This window comes from Mastigoproctus giganteus, chromosome 1 (assembly GCF_048544385.1).
Source record: "Mastigoproctus giganteus isolate SK-2022 chromosome 1, ASM4854438v1, whole genome shotgun sequence".
NCBI lineage: Eukaryota > Metazoa > Arthropoda > Arachnida > Uropygi > Thelyphonidae > Mastigoproctus > Mastigoproctus giganteus.
Window position 1 is genome coordinate 243,420,453 of NC_143575.1, and position 20,346 is coordinate 243,440,798.

Below are 20,346 nucleotides of genomic sequence, written 5' to 3' on the forward strand. Positions count from 1 at the left end.
AAAAAAAGGAACATTTTGATGATTCTAGACCGTTGTACAGCACATTCTGCCAAGACACTTAAGTTGACAAATATATGGCTGTTGTTTTTACCCCCCAATACCACCAGTTTATTGCAACCACTGGATCAAGGCATTATTTATAACCTCGAGAGCATATAGAGCCCACCTGATAAGATACTTGATCCACAACATAGAAGGAGGGAACAATTTGCAGCCAAATTGGAATGTCTTGGATGCTATCCATAATCTTGTTATTGCTTGGGAAAGTATTACATCAAGTGTAATAATCAACTGCTTTAGAAATTGTGGCTTTGGAGAGAACATCATCGAAAAACATGGTCCAGCAAACGAATGTGATAGCAACAGTGAGGAATGGAGGGATTTCAAGGAGCATATGGATTTTGTTGGCGAATTTGAAGAGTTTGTGAAGGTGAATGATGAAGTTGCTATCACTGCAATGCCAACACCAGAAGAGCTGCTAGGTACCAAACAAAACGATGATGTTTTTGTTACCAGGGAAAGTGAAGCGCACGCGCACACTGCCATCTAAAAAACATGCCAAAATGCATTGAACATAATAGAGAATGTGTTGGCCTGCAGTAACGTCGATAAAGAAACAACTATTGCATTTGATAACGTCTGTGCTGTAGTTAAAAATGCATATAGGACAAAAACTGTGCAAACAACATTGGATTCTTTCTTTAAATTAGATTAATTTATTAAAAAGTTAATGGTTTGTATATCTCCTTTTATATTAAGATTGTAATTCTTTTTACTGTGCAAATATTGTATATATCAAAATATATACTGTACAATATTTTCATTTCCATTAATATTGCTTTTCTCTTAGTTTATCTTACAGTTAAAATAAAATCTTTAAAAAATATGTTATTCCTATTACTGTATTGTTAGACAAGGCTTTGTTTTTATTTTATTAATTTATTTGTGATATTATTTATTATTATTCTTAGATATACAGCATGTACCAAAAAAAAAAAAAAAAAAAAAAACGGTAAAATTTTGACACTTTTGGGGGACCTCATTACTACAAACCTCGTTATTACAAAACGTGAAAATTTAGGTCCCTTGAACTTTGTATTAACGAGATTCCACTGTACTTTTCTTTTCAAAACGTTTTTATTCAGCTACATAACCATCTTTATATAGAGCCAAAATTTGGGTTTCTGTTGTCATGAACACAACCATGTTCTGCACTAATGAGTACCAGTTGCTGCTACATTGTAAATGTTCAGTAATACATTTACACATTCCTCTCCAATGGATAGCAATCACATCCCTTTATTTCCATCCCTTTTTGCAGAATGGCACCTTGTCTTCACAGTTTAAGTTTACAGACATGTTTGAGATGCCTAACTTGTTTGTGGAGGATCTCACAAATTGGGTTCGGAGCCGACTAACATTATTAGTCAGTAGTAACATGCTTGTGCTTACCAATAAATTTCTCCTAATTTAAATGGTTCTAATCTTTCAGGCACTAGGTTGAAACTACACAAAGTTCATGATGGATATAAAAATAATAATAAAAAGGCAGAAGATCCTGATTAGCCTTGTTTGCCTCTAACAACCAGTGGAGCTATCTCCACTATCCTGCCCAAAGATGTTTCTGCTTCCAAAAGAATAAAATTTAAATGCTGAGTCACCCTGATAATCTGGATCTGATTTCTACGAGTTTATTATATATCTGCATTGTTACTTGAGGACTAATACACTCTCTTGCAGACCTCTGTGTAAAGAATTGGACCCAATGCCCATATGGCTCACAAGGTGATGCAAACATGTTTGTCAGCCTATGCTCTGCCCTGGAACTAAATAAACCTATAAACTTGCATCTGTATCTAATATTACTCCTAGAAATGATTTTCATGTAAATTTTGGCTGTTCATTTTTGCACCTTTTCAATATGTAAAGCATGCGCTATATTACTTATATATATATATATATATATATATATATATATATATATATATAACGTTTCTTAGGGCTTTTCTTTCTTAATGTTTCTCAACCTTTATCACATTAGCTTTACTCCAATGGATAATTTCTGTATATTATTTGGGAGACATGCAAAAATTTAATTTGCACATATCGTATTTATTCAGCATAATTTTATAATTATTTTCTTACAACATAAAACACCTGGCATTGTTTAACATGATGGGTACTTCTAACTTTTGCTGTGTATAGTAAAGATTTATTTACTTAGCAACCGGAAATTGCAAATTATCCACATAGTGAACAAGGAAAATTACTAATTTTCAAAGGCATTATACAGACAACTTGGTATTCTGTTCCATTGAATTCTATAATGAAGAAATATTTCCAAGAATAAATTCCAGTAAAATGGAGACTTATAGAAGATATCAGCCTCAGAGGCTAAATAGAAAATATTTAAGATAACTTAAATATCTTCTATTTAGTTGTCTCTACTCTGTACATTACTTCTGTAGAATACGGAAGTTATACAGAGAAGTTACTTATGGGACTGTATAGACATTAAGACTGATTCTAGATCCTAATTCCAAAAAAAAAAACATGTTATAATAATATCATTCTCAATTATTTTATGTTCTAGGACGATATGCATTAATCCTTAATCTGTTTACTGTTATTAAAAAATTTACCAGAATAATTTTTACAAGTATAAGAACTGAAGAAGTGTTTTATGTCTAATGTTATTTTACATTTTTTTGAAATGAATAATCTATTTTTCACTTTATACTGTAATAATTTATTCATGAATATTTATTCAGTGATGGACAAGGTTTATGGTTAAATGAAGAACTGATCCATGGTAGGACACAACACTGTGACACTTTCAATAATCCTCCACTCTGTAGTCACTCAGATTTTGTGTGTAAAATCATAGAAGTCATTGCTTTTAAGTAGGATTATATGTGACATGAAGGTAAGTTGGACGCAACTTTACCGCCTATCCTTGAATGTATGTTTTCTGTAATGTTCCTTGGAAATTTCATATAGTTATAAATGTTAAATGTTTCACAGAATTTTCTAAAAGTTTAAGCATAATTATTATAAACAATACATTAAATGGAGTTTAATATTTTGGTATTGGTTGGTCCTAGTCATCTGAAATTTCCCATGTATGCTATAGGGATAAAAATTTAAGGATGCCACAGTTACAGTTAATAAGGCATGAATTCCTTGACATTGTTACTTCAGATTTGACCAATGACTAAATGGTCTTTGTTGGTCAAGTGACTTTTATACAGTGTGATTCACTTATGCCCTTTGATATATAGAATGTATTACATGTGCTGGATGGTAGAAAATAATAATAATATCATACATTTCCTCCAGCATGTTGGTCACTTCTTTTACAATAGTATGCTTAAGCTCTGGAGGTGTTTGGAGGTCACAATGGTGTTATAGGCACAAACATTTGATTTGTAGTGGGGAGGAGCAAAATGCAATCAGAAAAAAAATATTTATCCTCCAGTTGAAGACCTTTGGGTGATTGTCCCTTCTCCCTTTTGCTTAACACCTATACTTGATGTATACGTGATTTCAAATACTCCCAGAACAAGAATTGAATTCATGAAATTTGGAAACTGTTCCATCAGGAACGTGTCCTGATGGAAGAATCTTTTATAAAAGATGATTCTATCTTAAATGTCTTTGTAGGTGATCTGTCACTTATGATATGTGATGATGGCCATATTGCATTAAGATCTCCTGCTTGCACTAGTGGTATGTTATCAAGAAACAGAGGATTTAGTGTGTGTGCTCTTAATACTCTTGCTTTTCTGTTGAAGAATAAATTCATAAATGAAGTGTACCATACAATCATTTTAGCTTTTAAAGGCTAAATGCACAAGGCATAATAAGTTATGGGTTGAAATTAACTAATCATTTTAGTTAATCATTTTAGCTGATAACTGATGGACCAGCAGGTTTTATAGCCTGGATATATCATTGTAATAAGTAAGGAATATTCTTTTCAATATGATGCATTGGATCTCCCATTGTCATACTGAAAGAGGATGTTCACAAGCAGTCTTTCATTGATCAGCTTGTTTCCTCAAACTTTCTCTTGATCACCATGCAAGTGCTGGTTTTCCCTAAGGCTACTTCACTTAAAGAATTTGATTTCAGATCTTCATGTTTCTGTTAATGAAATCTTTTTGGTTTACCAAGGGAATGTGCAAAATGGATTGGATCAATTTTAACATTCCTAACAGTTGAAGTCCATTGCCATGCTATCCTTGAATGTTTCCTGTAATATTTCTTGGAAATTTCAGATAGATAAGACCAATCCTAGTGAGATATTAAACCCCTAGAGGTTCTGTTTAGTCTTTTTTAGGTCTAAAGTTTTATATTTAGGATGCATATCAGTAAATGTAGCATCGTTGATACATATCAGTGAATGTTATATTTACATGATTTATTAAATGATTGATATATATTAGAATACACAATGATATGAGTGTTATCCCAAAAGTAACGCACATTGTTAAAGTGCTCCTCACTCCATACACCTGCACAGCTGACATTTATCAGGATAATACTTTGAAGTTTAACACTCAATATTAGTGTGCTTGGAACAGAGTTTTGCTTTGAGTGTTTGTGTAGAGGCTTTTAAAAATGGATGGCGATATTGCTTCAGGTAAGATTATAGTTTAAAGTCAAAGATCTTTTATCAAAATTGAAACTTTATTTGGTTGAAAGCTGACACAAATTTATGAATTTTTGCAGGAAGTGTGTGGTGAGTTAACAGTAGATTGTAACACAATTTCATGTTTGTCTCAAAGATTTTCTTAAGGTCAGACCAGTTTGAAGACAATAATAAATGCTCAAGTAGACTACAAACAGCTATGGACAACTCATTGGTAGTCATTATTACTACCATTTTAGAAAAACCAGACATGATCTCTAAAGAAATAGCTGGTGGATCTGGAATGCTGAAATCATTTCTGTTCACCAGATTTTAACTAAGGTGTTACAAAAACAAAAGGTCACTGCCCAATGGATCCCATTTTGTTGTCAGATGAACAACAATGAACAAAGCACAAGTAAATTGCAATGCAGTTACTTGTACATTACAGACAAGAAGGTGAAGAGTTGTTAAAATACATTGTTGCTATTGATGAGATATGGACTTGTCACTTTGAACCTGAACTGAAATCACAGTTGGCTCAGTGGAAACATCCATCTCTGCCATGTCCCTCTAATTTTGATTGTTACCAGTGGCATTTAGAGGGACATGGCAGACATGGAAACAAATGGTTGTCATGCCGTATGATTATGAGTTCATTATTGGCACTGATGTGCCACTTGGAAAATTCAGTAAGTAGAGACTACTATGCAGCATTTATTCAACAGAAATTCAGTCTAAAAATTCTTTAGAAGCAGTCATAGATGTTGGAAGTTGGTGTGCTTGTGCTCCATGAGAATACAAGGCCTCATATCAAACAGTCTGTACAGCTTGTTTTCACTGATTACAAGTGGGCAGTACAAACCCCCCCCCACCATAGTTCTGATATGTCAGTTATGATCTATTCCCCAAGATCAAGGAACTGTTGCATGGACCAATATTTGTCTTTAGAAGTATTGAGTCCAGCCATGATCCAGTGCATCAGATGGATTAATTTCAGCAGACAACAGTTCAGTGCATTCAAAAATTACCCAAATACTGGGATGCAGTCAATAAGACCTAATGGTGATTGCAATTGCATTGAAGTTTTTTAATGGAAATTGTTTTTAAATAAATTAATTTTAAATGAACTGCTTTTGTACATTACTTTTGGGATAACCTTTGTATAATATATATATCATGTTGTATATTAAGTTTATATATAAATCAACTTAAAACTGGAAATAAATTGTTTAGGAACACTTAAAAGTATTGTTAGGTATTAATTTGTAAGAGGTACACAAAAATGTGTACTGCATCAGAAATAATATTAAGAGCTCTGAAATAGGTAATTTAAATTTTAAGAGATTAACTTACATATTTGCAGCTTTGAAAAGGTACATTGAACACAAAAATTAGACTTGTAATAAGGATGTTTCTCTCAGCTAAGAGGCTGTTTGATTTTGATAAATTTTACGGAAACTTAATAATAGCACTAAAAGGTATGTTACATTTTACCACGTCTGTGCATCTTCTAATCAATGAGATGTAGCATCTCAAAAGAAAGTAACAGATGTACCAAAATGCAGTATATATAGGGTGTCTCAAAAATATTGGTACAAACGGAAAGGGGAAATTTCTGGTATACTCATTCAAGCAGTAGTCGCCACACGAAGAGCATGCATTGATATACGAACTGTGAGCTGGCAGACATGCACCTAGTGTATGGATTAGCAGAGGGCCCACACAGTGTGCGCCCCCGTGCGGCACAACATCGCTTCGCAATAAATGTGTGGGCAGGTATGGTCGGCGACTGCTTAGTCGGCCCATACCTGTTACCATCCCGCATGAACTCTGCTAAATATCGGATCTTTCTTGAACAAGTTCTACCAGGGTTACTTGACGATGTTCCATCAAAGATTTGGTTTCAGATGTTCCAGCAAAGATTTGAGATGCAACATTTGGTTTCAACATGACGGGGCGCCTGCCCATTATGGAAGGTGTGTTTGTGACTATTTGAACAGGCATTTTGGTCATTGATGGATTGGCTGTGTGGTGGACTCATTGCCTGGCCCCCACGCTCACCTGATTTATCGAGCCATGATTTCTTTCTGTGGGGAGCCCTCAAATCTATCGTGTATGAATTGCCTGTGGAGACGGAAATGGATCTCGTGACAAGACTCATCTGCGCTGCTGCTACTGTCAAAGAAACTCCAGGTGTGTTCGACCGGCTCCACCAATCCATGCTGCGTTGGTGTCACGCATGCATCGCGTCTCATGGTGGAACCTTCGAGCATCTGTTGTAATATCATGAAATGCATCCATCTTGTACTCCATTGTTAATATTATGTCAAATAAATGTTTGCCACTAATTACTGTCTTGTGTCATTTCTGCTGCTTGTGCCTCTGCTACTACTTTCCCGTGACGTTTCCGGTTATGGGTTCCTATGCGATTCAGATTCCTTTAGATGTTACCTACCTCCCCTAAACGTTTGTACCAATATTTTTGAGACACCCTGTATATTTTAGTGCTATTGTTAATTCTCTATAAAGTTTATACATATACACTATTGCAGTTTTGGATCCTGTGGAAAATTTACTTGACTTGATTTTATTTAATTTTTAAATATATAGTTATTTATTGAAGCCAACTTTTAAAACCTTTGTGAAAATCAACAAATTTAAAAAGAGTGTGCAATTCTTTGTGTAGTTTCTAATGATGTTATGAGAAAGAACAGAGCATGACAATTTTCTTCAGAAAGCCTATAGGAAAAAAGCTTTCTATTAAATTAATCTATTATACAAAATCAAGGCTGTTCTTGATTATATATTTTTTATGATCATACTCTAGAGCAGCAATTCCCAATGTGGGTGGTAGCACTCCCCTGGGGAGCATTGCAGCCTTTCAGGGGCATTTGCGTAACTACAAACTTTAGGGGGGCATTTGGGTTTATCAGGGCATCGATGGATTGGCCATGGTGGACTCATTGCCTGGTCCCCATGCTCACCTGATTTATCGAGCCATGATTTATTTCTGTGGGGGGCCCTCAGATCTATTGTGTATGGCGGTCTGATGCGACAGTTGAAGCATTTAAGTTTAATTTTATTTAATGCACAAATCATGGTGACTTAATACTTACTATCCAAGTATACTCCAGATATTGTGAAGTTAGCCAAAACTCATCAAGCTGAAGGATCACACTAGTATTTTATAATAAATCTCACTTTATTTAATTTTCTATAACTATATATATGTATATTAATAAATCACACTAAGAATTCAATGTGTAATCTAAGTGCAAAAAAAACACATGATAAAAACAATCAGTAATCATTATTAAAAATGCCTTTTATGCATTACTCATATTTTAAGGGATGAATAGGAAGCATTGGCATATATTTAATCTGAGGGGCTGTTCGACAGAAAAAGATTTTTTAAAAGGGGACATTGGGTTTAAAAAGGTTGGTAATGCTGCTCCAGAGTTTTGCATCCATAATGATATATCATTTGGAAGGTCTTATTGAGGAAATCTTCCTTATCAGTTACATCCAAATCCACTCGCATGGTGCCCCCTTTTTTTTTTTTTAAATTATAAAAAAAAAAAAAAAAAAAAAAAAATACTAACAAAAATGAATTGAAAGAAACTATTAATAATGTTTTCAAATTATTAGAATTGACAAGGTGACTTATTCCTCTCATCCCACCCCAATTGAAAACATACACTTGTTCGGCTGGCATCTGACAGATACTTCAGCTGTTGCTGTTTTGTTTATCATACACTAGAGTAGTACTGGTACTTTGCCACACCTCTCATACTCATTCACTTTTTTTTTTTTTTTTGAGTGATATGATTTATATCTTATTTTTTTAATTAAATTGAAGATCATATTTATTTACAAGAACAAAAAGAATATGTTCAGTCTTGGAATTTTTCAGGAAGAAAATGCAAACTGTAAAATTTCAGTGGCAATACCAGTTGGACTGCCACAAAGAGCGATACATTGCCAATCAGTTTTCCTAATTCTAACATAATATATTGGATAATGTAGTATTTACCATTAGTGTGAGAAAGCCAGAGGCTTTTGCTTTTGCTGCAGTGGCAAAAAAAACAAAGTACATAAGAAAATACAAATTATATGCTTCCTCATGCAGGTAACTATCCAGTTGACCTTAGAATTTATTCAAGCTGTCAGCCTCAATTACATGTGATGGCAACTTGTTCCAGCAATCAACGACTCTCTGACTAAAAGAGAACTTCCTACAATCTAATCTAAACTTCAATCCCTGTAATTTTAATTTATGGGCCCGAGTTCTGGAATTCTTTATGAAGGTGAAAACTTCACCTTCATTCATTTTATTAATCCCTCTCAGGAGGCTTATAAACTTCAATCATGTTACCTCTGAGGTGCCTGGTTACTAAGAACTGTAGCCCACATAATTGTCTTTTGAATGGTGAATGGTTAAGTGGGAGAAGACAGAGGGTGGTAATCAATGGGTGCTGCTCTTCGTGGACTAATGTTATTAGTGGAGTCCCACAGGGTTCGGTGTTGGGTCCACTGTTGTTTTGTATATTTATCAATGATATTGATGAAGGTATATCAGGCTTAATGTCGAAGTTTGCAGATGACACGAAGGTTGGCAGGGTTGTTAATGACAGTAATGGCAGTGTGCTACTGCAACAGGATCTAGATAATTTGGGCAGATGGGCTAAGAAGTGGCAACTGAAGTTTAACCTTGACAAATGCAAAGTACTGCATATGGGTAGAAGTAACCCCAGAGAAACGTACCAACTGTGTGGTACTACACTTAAGGTGGTAGAAAATGAAAAAGACCTGGGAGTAATTGTGCAGTCAGATATGAAGTTTTCTGAGCAATGTAGACAGGCTGCTAGGGCAGGTCATGGGGTTTTGTCAATGATATATAGGAATTTTGCTAGCAGGGAAAAGGAGGTGATTGTCCCTCTGTATAAGACAATGGTCAGGCCACGCCTTGAGTACTGCGTACAGGTCTGGAGGCCTCATTTTAGGAAGGATGTAGATTTGCTTGAGCGTGTACAGAGAAGAGCAACACGATTGGTGAGGGGAATGAAGGGATCCTCTTACCAAGAGAGGCTTAAGTTCTGCAAATTGCAGTGGCTGGAGACTAGGCACCTGCGCGGTGATCTGATTGAGGTCTATAAGGCCTTGAATGGGTTGAGCACGCTGAATTCTGATGGGATCCTCCCACTTGTTCAGAATACGAACCTACGGGGACATAAGTTCAAATTAAGAAAGGATAGATGTAGAATAGATGTGCGGAAATTTGCCTTTAGCCAGCGGGTGGTTAATTGCTGGAACAAACTTCCATCTGTCGTTGTGGAAGTTGATAGGTTAAATAAATTTAAGGAGGAACTGGACAGGCAATTGGAGGGTATGGTGTGATTTTTTTTTTTGGCTGATGCTGCATAAGCTCCTACACTTGCTTTCTTGCATCAGGTGCCACTACTACTACTACTATCAGCAAAAGTATGGTCGTCCTTTTGCTGATCTTACTATTCAAGTTGCTAATCTTTGGACCCTTTCAAGAAGCTCAGTCTTTTTTTCAGATGAGGTCTCTGTACTTGAACACAGTATTCCAAATATGGTCTTACAATTGCTTTATGCAGTGGGATTATGACCATCCTATCTCTACAGAATAACATTTGATGAATCATCAATACAACACTGGGCTTACCTGGCTGCCTGTTTACACTGTTTAGAAAACTTTTATATCTGACTGTATCATAACTCTCAGATCCCTTTCCTCCACCACTGTTTTTAATTCAACCTCACTAAGTGTGGTGAGGTTGTTTCTCATTTATGGAAATGAGAAACAACGGTGGTCCAAGAACTGATCGTTGAGTGACCCCACTCCTGATGTTACACCAGTTTGAAGAATATCCATTAATCACAACCTTTTGTCTTTTGCCTTTTGCCTTGCCGTCACCCAGCAATCCATCTTAGAATCTTACCAGTAATCCCAATCTGTTCAAGCTTATACAGTAACCTCTCATGAGGGACCAAGTCAGATGCCTTGCTAAAATCCAAATAAACTACGTTGAAATTGTTCCCTGTATCCAGCCAATGAGTAACTGTGTAAAAAAAGCCTATTAAGTTATTAAAGATGAGTTTCCCTTAACAAAGCTATGGTGTGTGTCCTTGAGAATGCCATATCTAAATGTCCCTAAGTTTCACTCTTAATCATTGCCTCTAAGGTTTTTCCTGCCACTGAAGTCAGACTAACTGGTTTGTAGTTACCAACTTCACTCTTAGAACTGCCTTTATGTATTGGTGATATGTTGGCACTTCCACAATCCAAAGGAATCTCCCCAGGATCAAAAGATGTCCTCATAATTAACCATTAACCTCAATGGTTCAGTACACTCCCTGGCAGTCTCCCTCAGAACTAATGGGTGCATGACACCAACTCTGGGAGCCTTACTTGCCTTCATGCTCAAAAGTTTTTCTAATAAACAGTCATCTGTAATTACGAAATTGCTAATTTCATATGGTTCGGCCTCACTTGCACAGCTGGTTTATTTAAGACTTTCCCAAGCACAGTGCACAAGGGTCCGATCTGATTAGATTTCTTCTTCATTGCAGAGCTAGCTTAAGGTACGATCAAGCGGTTCCCCTGAACAGGGCACCAAAATTTAGGGGTCTCAAATTCACTGATTTTCTGTAAATTTCAAGTTGAAGAAGGTGCACCAAAAAATCTCGTACAGGGCACTGATAGACAGGGCATTGTTGAGGCCGCGTTATGTCAAGGATCTGAGTGTAATCTTACGATGTGTATGCCATATCCAAAAATCTCATTACTTCATACAGCAGTCCCCCCGACCCCACACACACACACACACACACACACTTTTTCTTACTATTCAATACACCATGAATTGTCAAACTAATAGAGTAAGCTTATCTGTGAAAAGATCTAAACCTCCGAAACACTTCCTAGTTCGTTTCACAAATATATGGTTTCAATTCTAATCTCAATGATGTCCATTTCCACTTGCAGTCTGCCAAACTTCGTGTACTTTTTCTGACAGAAACTTGGTTATTGGTTGATTCAACTACTGCTCATCCCAGTTGCCCAGATTATTTGCTATATGATTCCTTTCGCCTCAAAGGTGGTACTTGTGCATATTTCCGTTCTGATATTCCCTATCAGAGACTTGGTAATTTGGAATCTCTTTTTGATCTTCTCTGGCTTAAAATCTCTACCTCATTCTGTCAAATTCATCTGTTGTCTCTACCATTCTCCCAATTCCACTAATCACTTGGAGCTCTTTGACTTCCTCTTTGCAACTTGACTTTCTCCAGTCCAACTTTCCTAACTGTGAGGTAATTTTCCTTGGTGATTTTAATGTTTACAACTCCAGCTGGCTTCCGTTTTCTATTCACATCGACCCAGCTGGTCGAGATTCTGAGGCTTTTGCAATTACTAATGACCTTGCACAGATTGTTCATTACCTACAAGAATACTGGACAATCCTAACCATACAGCCAACATGCTTGATCTTTTTCTCACAAACAACCCTTCTAAGTACAAGGTTGAAGTGAGTGGTCCTTTAGGCACCTCAGATCACAACTTGGTGATTGTCTCTTCTACAATGGAGCCTTTATCTCATGGCTCTTCCCAACCTTGTATTGTTTGGCATTACAAGAATGCAAAATGGGATGACCTGCGAGTCTGACCAAGGAATCTGCCATAGTCAGATTACTGTTTCGAAACTTCCGATGTCAACGTTTGCTCAAATCAGTGAAATTATTCTTGTAGGAATGGAATCCTTTATTCCACACTCCACTTTAAAATCTCGTCCTTTATCTAAACCTTGGTTTTCCAATAAATGTACTAAAGCTGTTCAAGAAAAGAATGTTGCATATCATAATTGGCTTGATTCCAATTCTTCAGTTTCATTTTCTGCCTACACCAAAGCTCACAAAAGCAGTTATTAATGTAAAGTAGTTATTACACACTAGTCAGACTTTTGTGGATTTATTGGATGATTGTTTTCTGCAGCAGCATGTTCGAGAGGCAACCAGAGAAAGTAATACTCTTGATCTGGTTATCAGCAGTGATCATTCATGTATTAGGAATTTGCAGATAAAAGAACCACTAGGTGGCAGTGATCACAGTGTACTGACGTGGGATTTACTTAAAGATTTAATTACCATCAGGGGTAAAGGAAAGGGTTTTGCTTCCGTAAAGGCGAGTACAGTGGTCTCCGACAGTTTTTAAATTCTGTACAGTGGGATCAACTGACGATGTTACCAACAGTAAATTCTAAGTGGGAAGCATTCAAGGAATTAATCGTGGAAGCTACTAAAATGTTCATACCTATTAAAAAATATTGTTCAAGATTTAGGCCTAAATGGTTGTCAAATGAACTAATGAGACTCGTAACAGAGAAGAAAAATACATGGTATGCATATAAATTATCAAGCGACTCAGAAGCCTATGGCAGATATAAGTTAATCTGTAATCAGGTCACAAAGGAGGTTAGGCAGGCGAAGGCAGATTACGAGAAATCCTTGGCAAAAGATGCTAAGAAAAAACAGCAAGGATTTCTTTACTTATATAAACTCTAAAAGGAAGGGAATGAATCTGATTGGTCCACTTGACATCGATGGTTCGACTGTTGATGATCCTGCTCAGATAGCAAACAAACTGAATGAGTATTTTGCATCTACATTCACACGTGAGGAATTATTAAGGTTTGAGAATGGCAGAAGGTTATCAAATTGTAGCAGGGTGCTTAATGATCTTGTAATAACTGAGAGCAAAGTGGAAGAGAAATTGTTGAAGTTAAACGTAAGAAAAGCACCTGGGGTGGATGGGATCTATCCAGTTATATTAAAGGAGGCGGCAAGGCAACTAAGCAAACCCTTAGCCATAATTATGAGAGCATCCTTGGACTCAGGGGAGGTTCCCACGGACTGGAGATGTGCAAATGTATCCCCAATTCACAAAGGAGGATCGAAGGGTGACACGAGTAATTACAGACCAGTTAGTTTAACTTCTGTTCCGGGTAAAATAATGGAGTCTCTGGTTAAAGATGCATTGCAGGATCATCTAGACAGGACTGCAGCAATAATTCAGACACAGCATGGGTTTGTTAAGGGAAAGTCTTGTCTGACAAATTTGATAGGATATTATGATGTGGTTACAAAGGAACTGGATGCAAAAAACAATTTTGATATCATATATTTGGATTTCAGGAAAACTTGGAAGACTATTGTACAAATTGGAGCAGAATGGTATTAAGGGTAAGTGGCTACAATGGATAAAAGGATGGTTAAGTGCGAGAAGACAGAGGGTGGTAATCAATGGGTGCTGCTCTTCTTGGACTAATGTTATTAGTGGAGTCCCACAGGGTTCGGTGTTAGGTCCACTGTTGTTTTGTATATTTATCAATGATATTGATGAAGGTATATCAGGCTCAAGCGTTTAGGGCATAAGCCTCAAGCTATGAAGGAGTCTAGACTATGTATAAATATAGTGCAAATGCATCAGGAATACATAGCTGTATCTGAATAAATCAGATTATTAATAAAACGGCATCGTTTTAAGTTATATCTCATATTGTGAATACCTTCACAACGAGTTGCCATGATATTGCACTACTTTGAATAAGTAACGCTTCACCTAAGGAGAAGACTAATGTTACTTATTCTCAGATGGATACCACCACCCAGACGGCACCGTTTCAGGGTTATTTGGCCCTTCTTCGGTGGGTGGGTAGGTACCCGAGTGATGCATTGATTCGTTGTGAAGGTATTCACAATATGAGATATAACTTAAAACGATGCCGTTTTATTAATAATCTGATTTATTCAGATACAGCTATGTATTCCTGATGCATTTGCACTATATTTATACATAGTCTAGACTCCTTCATAGCTTGAGGCTTATGCCCTAAACGCTTGAGTCTAAATACATGATACACCATCAGGCATCTCTCATATTGTGGAGTTATACTTCATAACTGTTTTGCCACCATTGCATCACTCGGGTACCTACCCACCCACCGAAGAAGGGCCAAATAGCCCTGAAACGGTGCCGTCTGGGTGGTGGTATCCATCTGAGAATAAGTAACATTAGTCTTCTCCTTAGGTGAAGCGTTACTTATTCGAAGTAGTGCAATATCATGGCAACTCGTTGTGAAGGTATTCACAATATGAGATATAACTTAAAACGATGCCGTTTTATTAATAATCTGATTTATTCAGATACAGCTATGTATTCCTGATGCATTTGCACTATATATATACATAGGTATATCAGGCTTAATGTCGAAGTTTGCAGATGATACAAAGGTTGGCAGGGTTGTTAATGACAGTAATGGCAGTCTGCTACTGCAACAGGATCTAGATAATTTGGGCAGATGGGCTAAGAAGTGGCAACTGAAGTTTAACCTTGACAAATGCAAAGTACTGCATATGGGTAGAAATAACCCCAGAGAAACGTACCAACTGTGTGGTACTACACTTAAGGTTGTAGAAAATGAAAAAGACCTGGGAGTAATTGTGCAGTCAGATATGAAGTTCTCTGAGCAATGCAGACAGGCTGCCAGGGCAGGTCATGGGGTTTTGTTAATGATATATAGGAATTTTGCTAGCAGGGAAAAGGAGGTGATTATCCCTCTGTATAAGGCAATGGTCAGGCCACGCCTTGAGTACTGCGTACAGGTCTGGAGACCTCATTTTAGGAAGGATGTAGATTTACTTGAGCGGGTACAGAGAAGGGCAACAAGATTGGTGAGGGGAATGAAGGGATCCTCTTACCAAGAGAGGCTTAAGTTCTGGAAATTGCAGTGGCTGGAGACTAGGCACCTGCACGGTGATCTGATTGAGGTATATAAGGCCTTGAATGGATTGAGCACGCTGAATTCTGATGGGATCCTTCCACTTGTTCAGATTACGAACCTAAGGGGGCATAAATTCAAATTAAGAAAAGACAGATGTAGAATAGATGTGCGGAAATTTGCCTTTAGCCAGCGGGTGGTTAATTGCTGGAACAAACTTCCATCTGTCATTGTGGAAGTTGATAGCTTGAATAAATTTAAGGAGGAACTGGACAGGCATTTGGAGGGAATGGTGTGTTTTTTTTTTTTTTTTTTTGGCTGATGCTGCATAAGCTCATACATTTGCTTTCTTGCATCACATGCCACTACTACTACTATTAATCAGTCCAGACTATATTTTGAATCTGCTATGAGTAGAAAACTTGCCTCTTGCCCTAATGGTAGCCGAGCATTCTGGTCTCTTGCCAAAGCTATTGGCCGCAACTTTTGCCCATCTCTGTCAAAACCAGATGGTTCTGTTGTCACTTCAGCCAAGGAAAAAGCTGACCTGCTAGCATCCCATTTTTCTTCTAACTCATGTATTAATGACCTTGGCAAAACACCTCCGACCATTCCCAACATGCTCCATTCAATGCTGCTTGCGGAATTCCATCAAAAGGATGCCAGAAGGATTTTGACGAATCTTGATGCTAAGAAAGCTCCAGGTCCTGATGGTATTTCTCCACTTGTTCTCAAAACCTGTTCTCCTGAACTTGCTCCTGTTCTTTGCCACCTTTTTTCACTTTCTAATTCCCAAGGTGTTTTTCCTACTGCTTGGAAATTTGCTCATATCCAGCCAGTTCCTAAAAAGGGTGGCAAATCCCTCCCATCCAATTATCATCCCATTGCAGTTACCTTTACTCTTTCTAAAGTAATGGAGAAATCAATTAACTGCCAACTCTTAACTACCTAGAAACCTTCCGTCTCATCAACGATCGCCAGTATGGATTCCATCAGTGTCGATCCACTGGTGATATTCTGGCTTATGTTACCCTTTTATGGATAAATTCAATGGAAAAGTTCGGTGAAACACAAGTAGTTGCTCTTGACATCTCAAAGGCTTTCGATCATGTTTGGCAAAAAGGTCATCTAAACAAGCTTCCATCTTATGGTTTGCCATCTGTTTTTGTAATTGATTATCCTGTTCTCTCGCTGATCGCTCACTGAGGGTGATGGTAGATGTCTTCTAACTTCTTCACTAATGCTGGTGTGCCCCAAGGTTCTTTCCCCCACTCTTTTCCTCTTGTATATTAATGACCTTCTTCCATTGAGTGGAAATTTTATCCATAGTTTTGCCAATGAAAGCACATTGCATTCCACTTTCCATTTTGAGAAACTTTGTCCTGCTCAATCAGCTTCAACTTCTTGAATATCCGCTACCAATTCCTTAAATGCCGATCTCCAGGTAATTCTCCAGTGGGGCAAAGACAACTTAGTTGATTTCAATCCTTCTAAAACTCAGTCTTGCCCGATATCTCGCAAAAAGGATTCTTCTTCTCCTATGCTTATCTTTAGTGACACTCCAATTTGTAGGCAAAATGATATATCTCTTTTGGGGATTACCCTGACTTCTAATCTCTCTTGGCACAAGCACATTACAAATATTGCTTCCTCTGCATCTAAAAAACTTGGTTCCAAATGCACACTGAATATTATTTCCGCTGTGAAATGTTCCAGATGGAGACAAAAGTAAATTGCTTACACAGAATACCTATATAATTTGATTATGTAGGTGTGGCTTAATTCTTATAGGTCATATGTGATGTTGGTCAAAAGTATTACTGAAACTTTTAATTTTTGAATTTTGCTATTAAAAAAATATAGTAGTTCATGTAAATAGACTAGTCTGGATAGTTTACACATTTAGTTTTGTAGCAGAAAATTACCTGCTTGTGTCCCCCCCCCCCGCCACTTTGTTAGTTTAAAAATAGTAAATTCCACAAAGAAATTGCAGTATTTCTTTTTTGTGTGTGGTTTGATTTAATTTTAGATTTTAAATAAATTCTATAGTTAAACTTAACGGCATAGTATAGGGAAACCATAGGCATTTGCTGCACTATTTTGCTATACCTTGTAGGGTCTTGTCAATGATATACTTTTGATATAATAATGATATAATTTTGCTAGTAGGAATAAGGAGGTGATTATACCATTGTATGAGGCAGTAGTTAGGTCACACCTTGAGTACTGCATACAACTCTGGAGGCCTCATTTTATGAAGAATGTAGAGCTGCTGGAATGAGTACAGAGAAGAGAAAGAAGATTCGTAAGGGGAACAAAGGGTTGCTCTTACCAAGAAGGCTTAAGTTCTGCAAATTGCAGAGTCTTGGAGACATGTGAGATGATTTGGTTGAGGTGTATAAGGCTTTGAATGGATTGAGCAGGCTCAATGCCAATGGGATTCTTCTTCCTCTTGCTCAGATTATGCACCTGAGGGGGGCATAAATTCAAATTGAGGAAAGACTGTTGTTAGAATAGATGTGCAGAAATTTTCCTTTAGCCAGTGGGTGGTTGATTGCTGGAACAAACTTCCATTGGTCATTGTGAAAGTTGATAGTTTAAATAAATTCAAGGAAGAACTGGACAAAATTTCGGAGCAAATGGATGGGTGAAATGGGAAGTCTTTTTTTTTTTTTTGGCTGATGCTGTGCTGTTATAAGCTTCCTACAGGTTTCTTACATCATGTGCCAATAATAATAATATAGCTAACCAAAAAAAATATAATCATTACAAAATACTAAAATATATTTGTTTGTTTGATATTTTAGTTATTTCTTATCTGAATTTAAATAGCCATATAACAAATTTCGGTTGTTAATGCTTTTTTTTTTTTTTTTTTTGTGACAGGGCTCTGAAGATAAATTTGCTGCATGAGCTTTCCTTTTTATTTGTCTGCGTCATTCAGTATTATTCTTGTATTTTCCATTATTCATATGATTTGCTCATGTTTTTTTTTTTTTTTTTTTAATAACAAACCATAATTTCACATGTTGTGATAAGTGTCTACTGCTCTCAGATTAGAATAACTAGTCATTTAGTGGATATGCTCTTTTTGCTTCCACAGGTTTCTTAATAAGATGTGAATGTGTATCAATTTTCCTACTTTTATTTGATTTGTACCTTTTTATTTTTCATATTAATTTAAAATATTTTATCTTCTGTGTAAACACTTTTTTTTTAAATGTTTGAGATTTTCTATTTGCTATTATAGTAACAATGATTTTAAATAATGTGGGACCATGACATCTTGAGTCTGCTTAATGAAGAATATAACTAAAATGAAAATATGTATATTATATAGTTGGTAACATTTGGTTTAGGGAGTATAATTTATGGCAGTGAATTAGATCTTAGTATTATATTATGGTTAACCACAGTTTGATAGTGGTATTGGTGAGTATGATCAGTATATTTTTATTGTAGAGATTTGATTTGTGATATACTAAGCTTTTTTTTAATGGTATTTGTACTGTTTGATGTTCTTTAATAATTGTAAAAATCCATTTCAGACTGTACTCTAATAATAATTATTAAACTTAAAGTTAATATGGTTCTTTTCTGAAATCCACTGCATATGTACTGTGCTTTTTATATAATAAGCAAGTGGTGCTTATTATAGTATGACTATTTATCTTACATAAAGGAGGTCAATATTTCATGCTCAATCAACCTTGGTGTTAAGATAATTAGCATAAATAGTATGGTAAAATTATCTGCTATATTACAGAGTAGCTACTTAGGAAGTTGCAGTTTAAAAGAGCATGTGACAGGTTTGCAGATGTATTTAACCAATTAGTGGGCCTCTAGGTGCCTATCATGTCCCTGATGGAAGGAAGGGGCAGATAAAACTTGTCTCTTGATTGGATTATCTCTCTGTTGTAATCTGCCATATCTTCCAGAAAAAGTATTTTTCTTTGATTTTTCTATTAAAAATTCCACTATTAAGTGATATAAGTATAAGCCACAAGAAAGCCAGACTTTTGCTGTACTAGCCCTTAAAAAAAAAGTTTCTTCTTCACATTCATATTTGCACATTATAGTTTAAACTACCAATGTGCTATAAAAAAAAAAAAACAGCTATTCTCTTCCCATAATAGGAATCCACAATTTGTTTGGCCTTTTAACTTCAAACAATCTGCTGCCCATGGAGGCAACTCATTCCAATGATTGAGCTTCCTAGCTAAAGGAAAACTTCCTAAAATCCATTCTAATTCTTTACCCCACTCCCACTTGAATTTTTAATCCATGGTTCCCATTGTTTAATAGCAATTTATTAAAATTAATAAAATAAAACACAATTAATCCAAGGTATTAATAAATGCTTGTGCTATAAGTTTAGAAAATTTTACACCAGGTTAATTTAAAACTAGCCTGCTTTCCTAAGCATTTGTATGCAGGTTAAAATAGGTAAATAATAAAATAAAGGAACACTAAATACCATGAAACTAATATAGCAAATTAATTACAATTAGGGTTATGCTTGGCAAAGGGCAAGTCTGTTACCTGGGTAATAAGATATGTTAAAAATAGAAACATAATAAAGAACAAAACGCAATTCTCTGTCCAAGGAAACAATTTTCAAGTTCAAGCAATCTGCTGCCCATGAGGGGACTCATTCCAATGCATATGTTCAAGCAATCTGCTCACACCCATCAAAGGAAGAGTACCCCTTCCAAACAAATGAAATTAAAAAATAGACAGGAAACCCATCAGCCTAATACTACTGTAAACTTGTGCACTCCAAACACATATTTCAGTTGGTGACTACTGTCCAACCAAAAGTTAGCAGCTGTAGTTGTATGATCCGAATAAAAAATGAAAAATAACAACCTTTACCCAATTAACATGTATTCCATAGCCACTGAATTT

General features: G+C 36.2%; 1 protein-coding gene across 5 annotated transcripts in view; it reads left to right on the forward strand.

The window, feature by feature from the left end:
* sky (GTPase-activating protein skywalker) overlaps window positions 1-20,346 on the forward strand; it is a 162,298-nt gene that overhangs the window by 140,510 nt on the left and 1,442 nt on the right. For 4 of the 5 annotated variants that reach the window (XM_090376626.1, XM_090376653.1, XM_090376662.1 and 1 more), the window contains one exon: window positions 2,772-2,926. In XM_090376626.1, the coding sequence (XP_090232752.1) occupies window positions 2,772-2,907 (136 nt within the window). In that variant the 3' untranslated portion in view covers window positions 2,908-2,926. Of the gene's footprint in view, window positions 1-2,771; window positions 2,927-18,324; window positions 18,419-20,346 lie in introns of those variants that run through there. The other variant, XM_090376643.1, reaches the window with a different exon arrangement.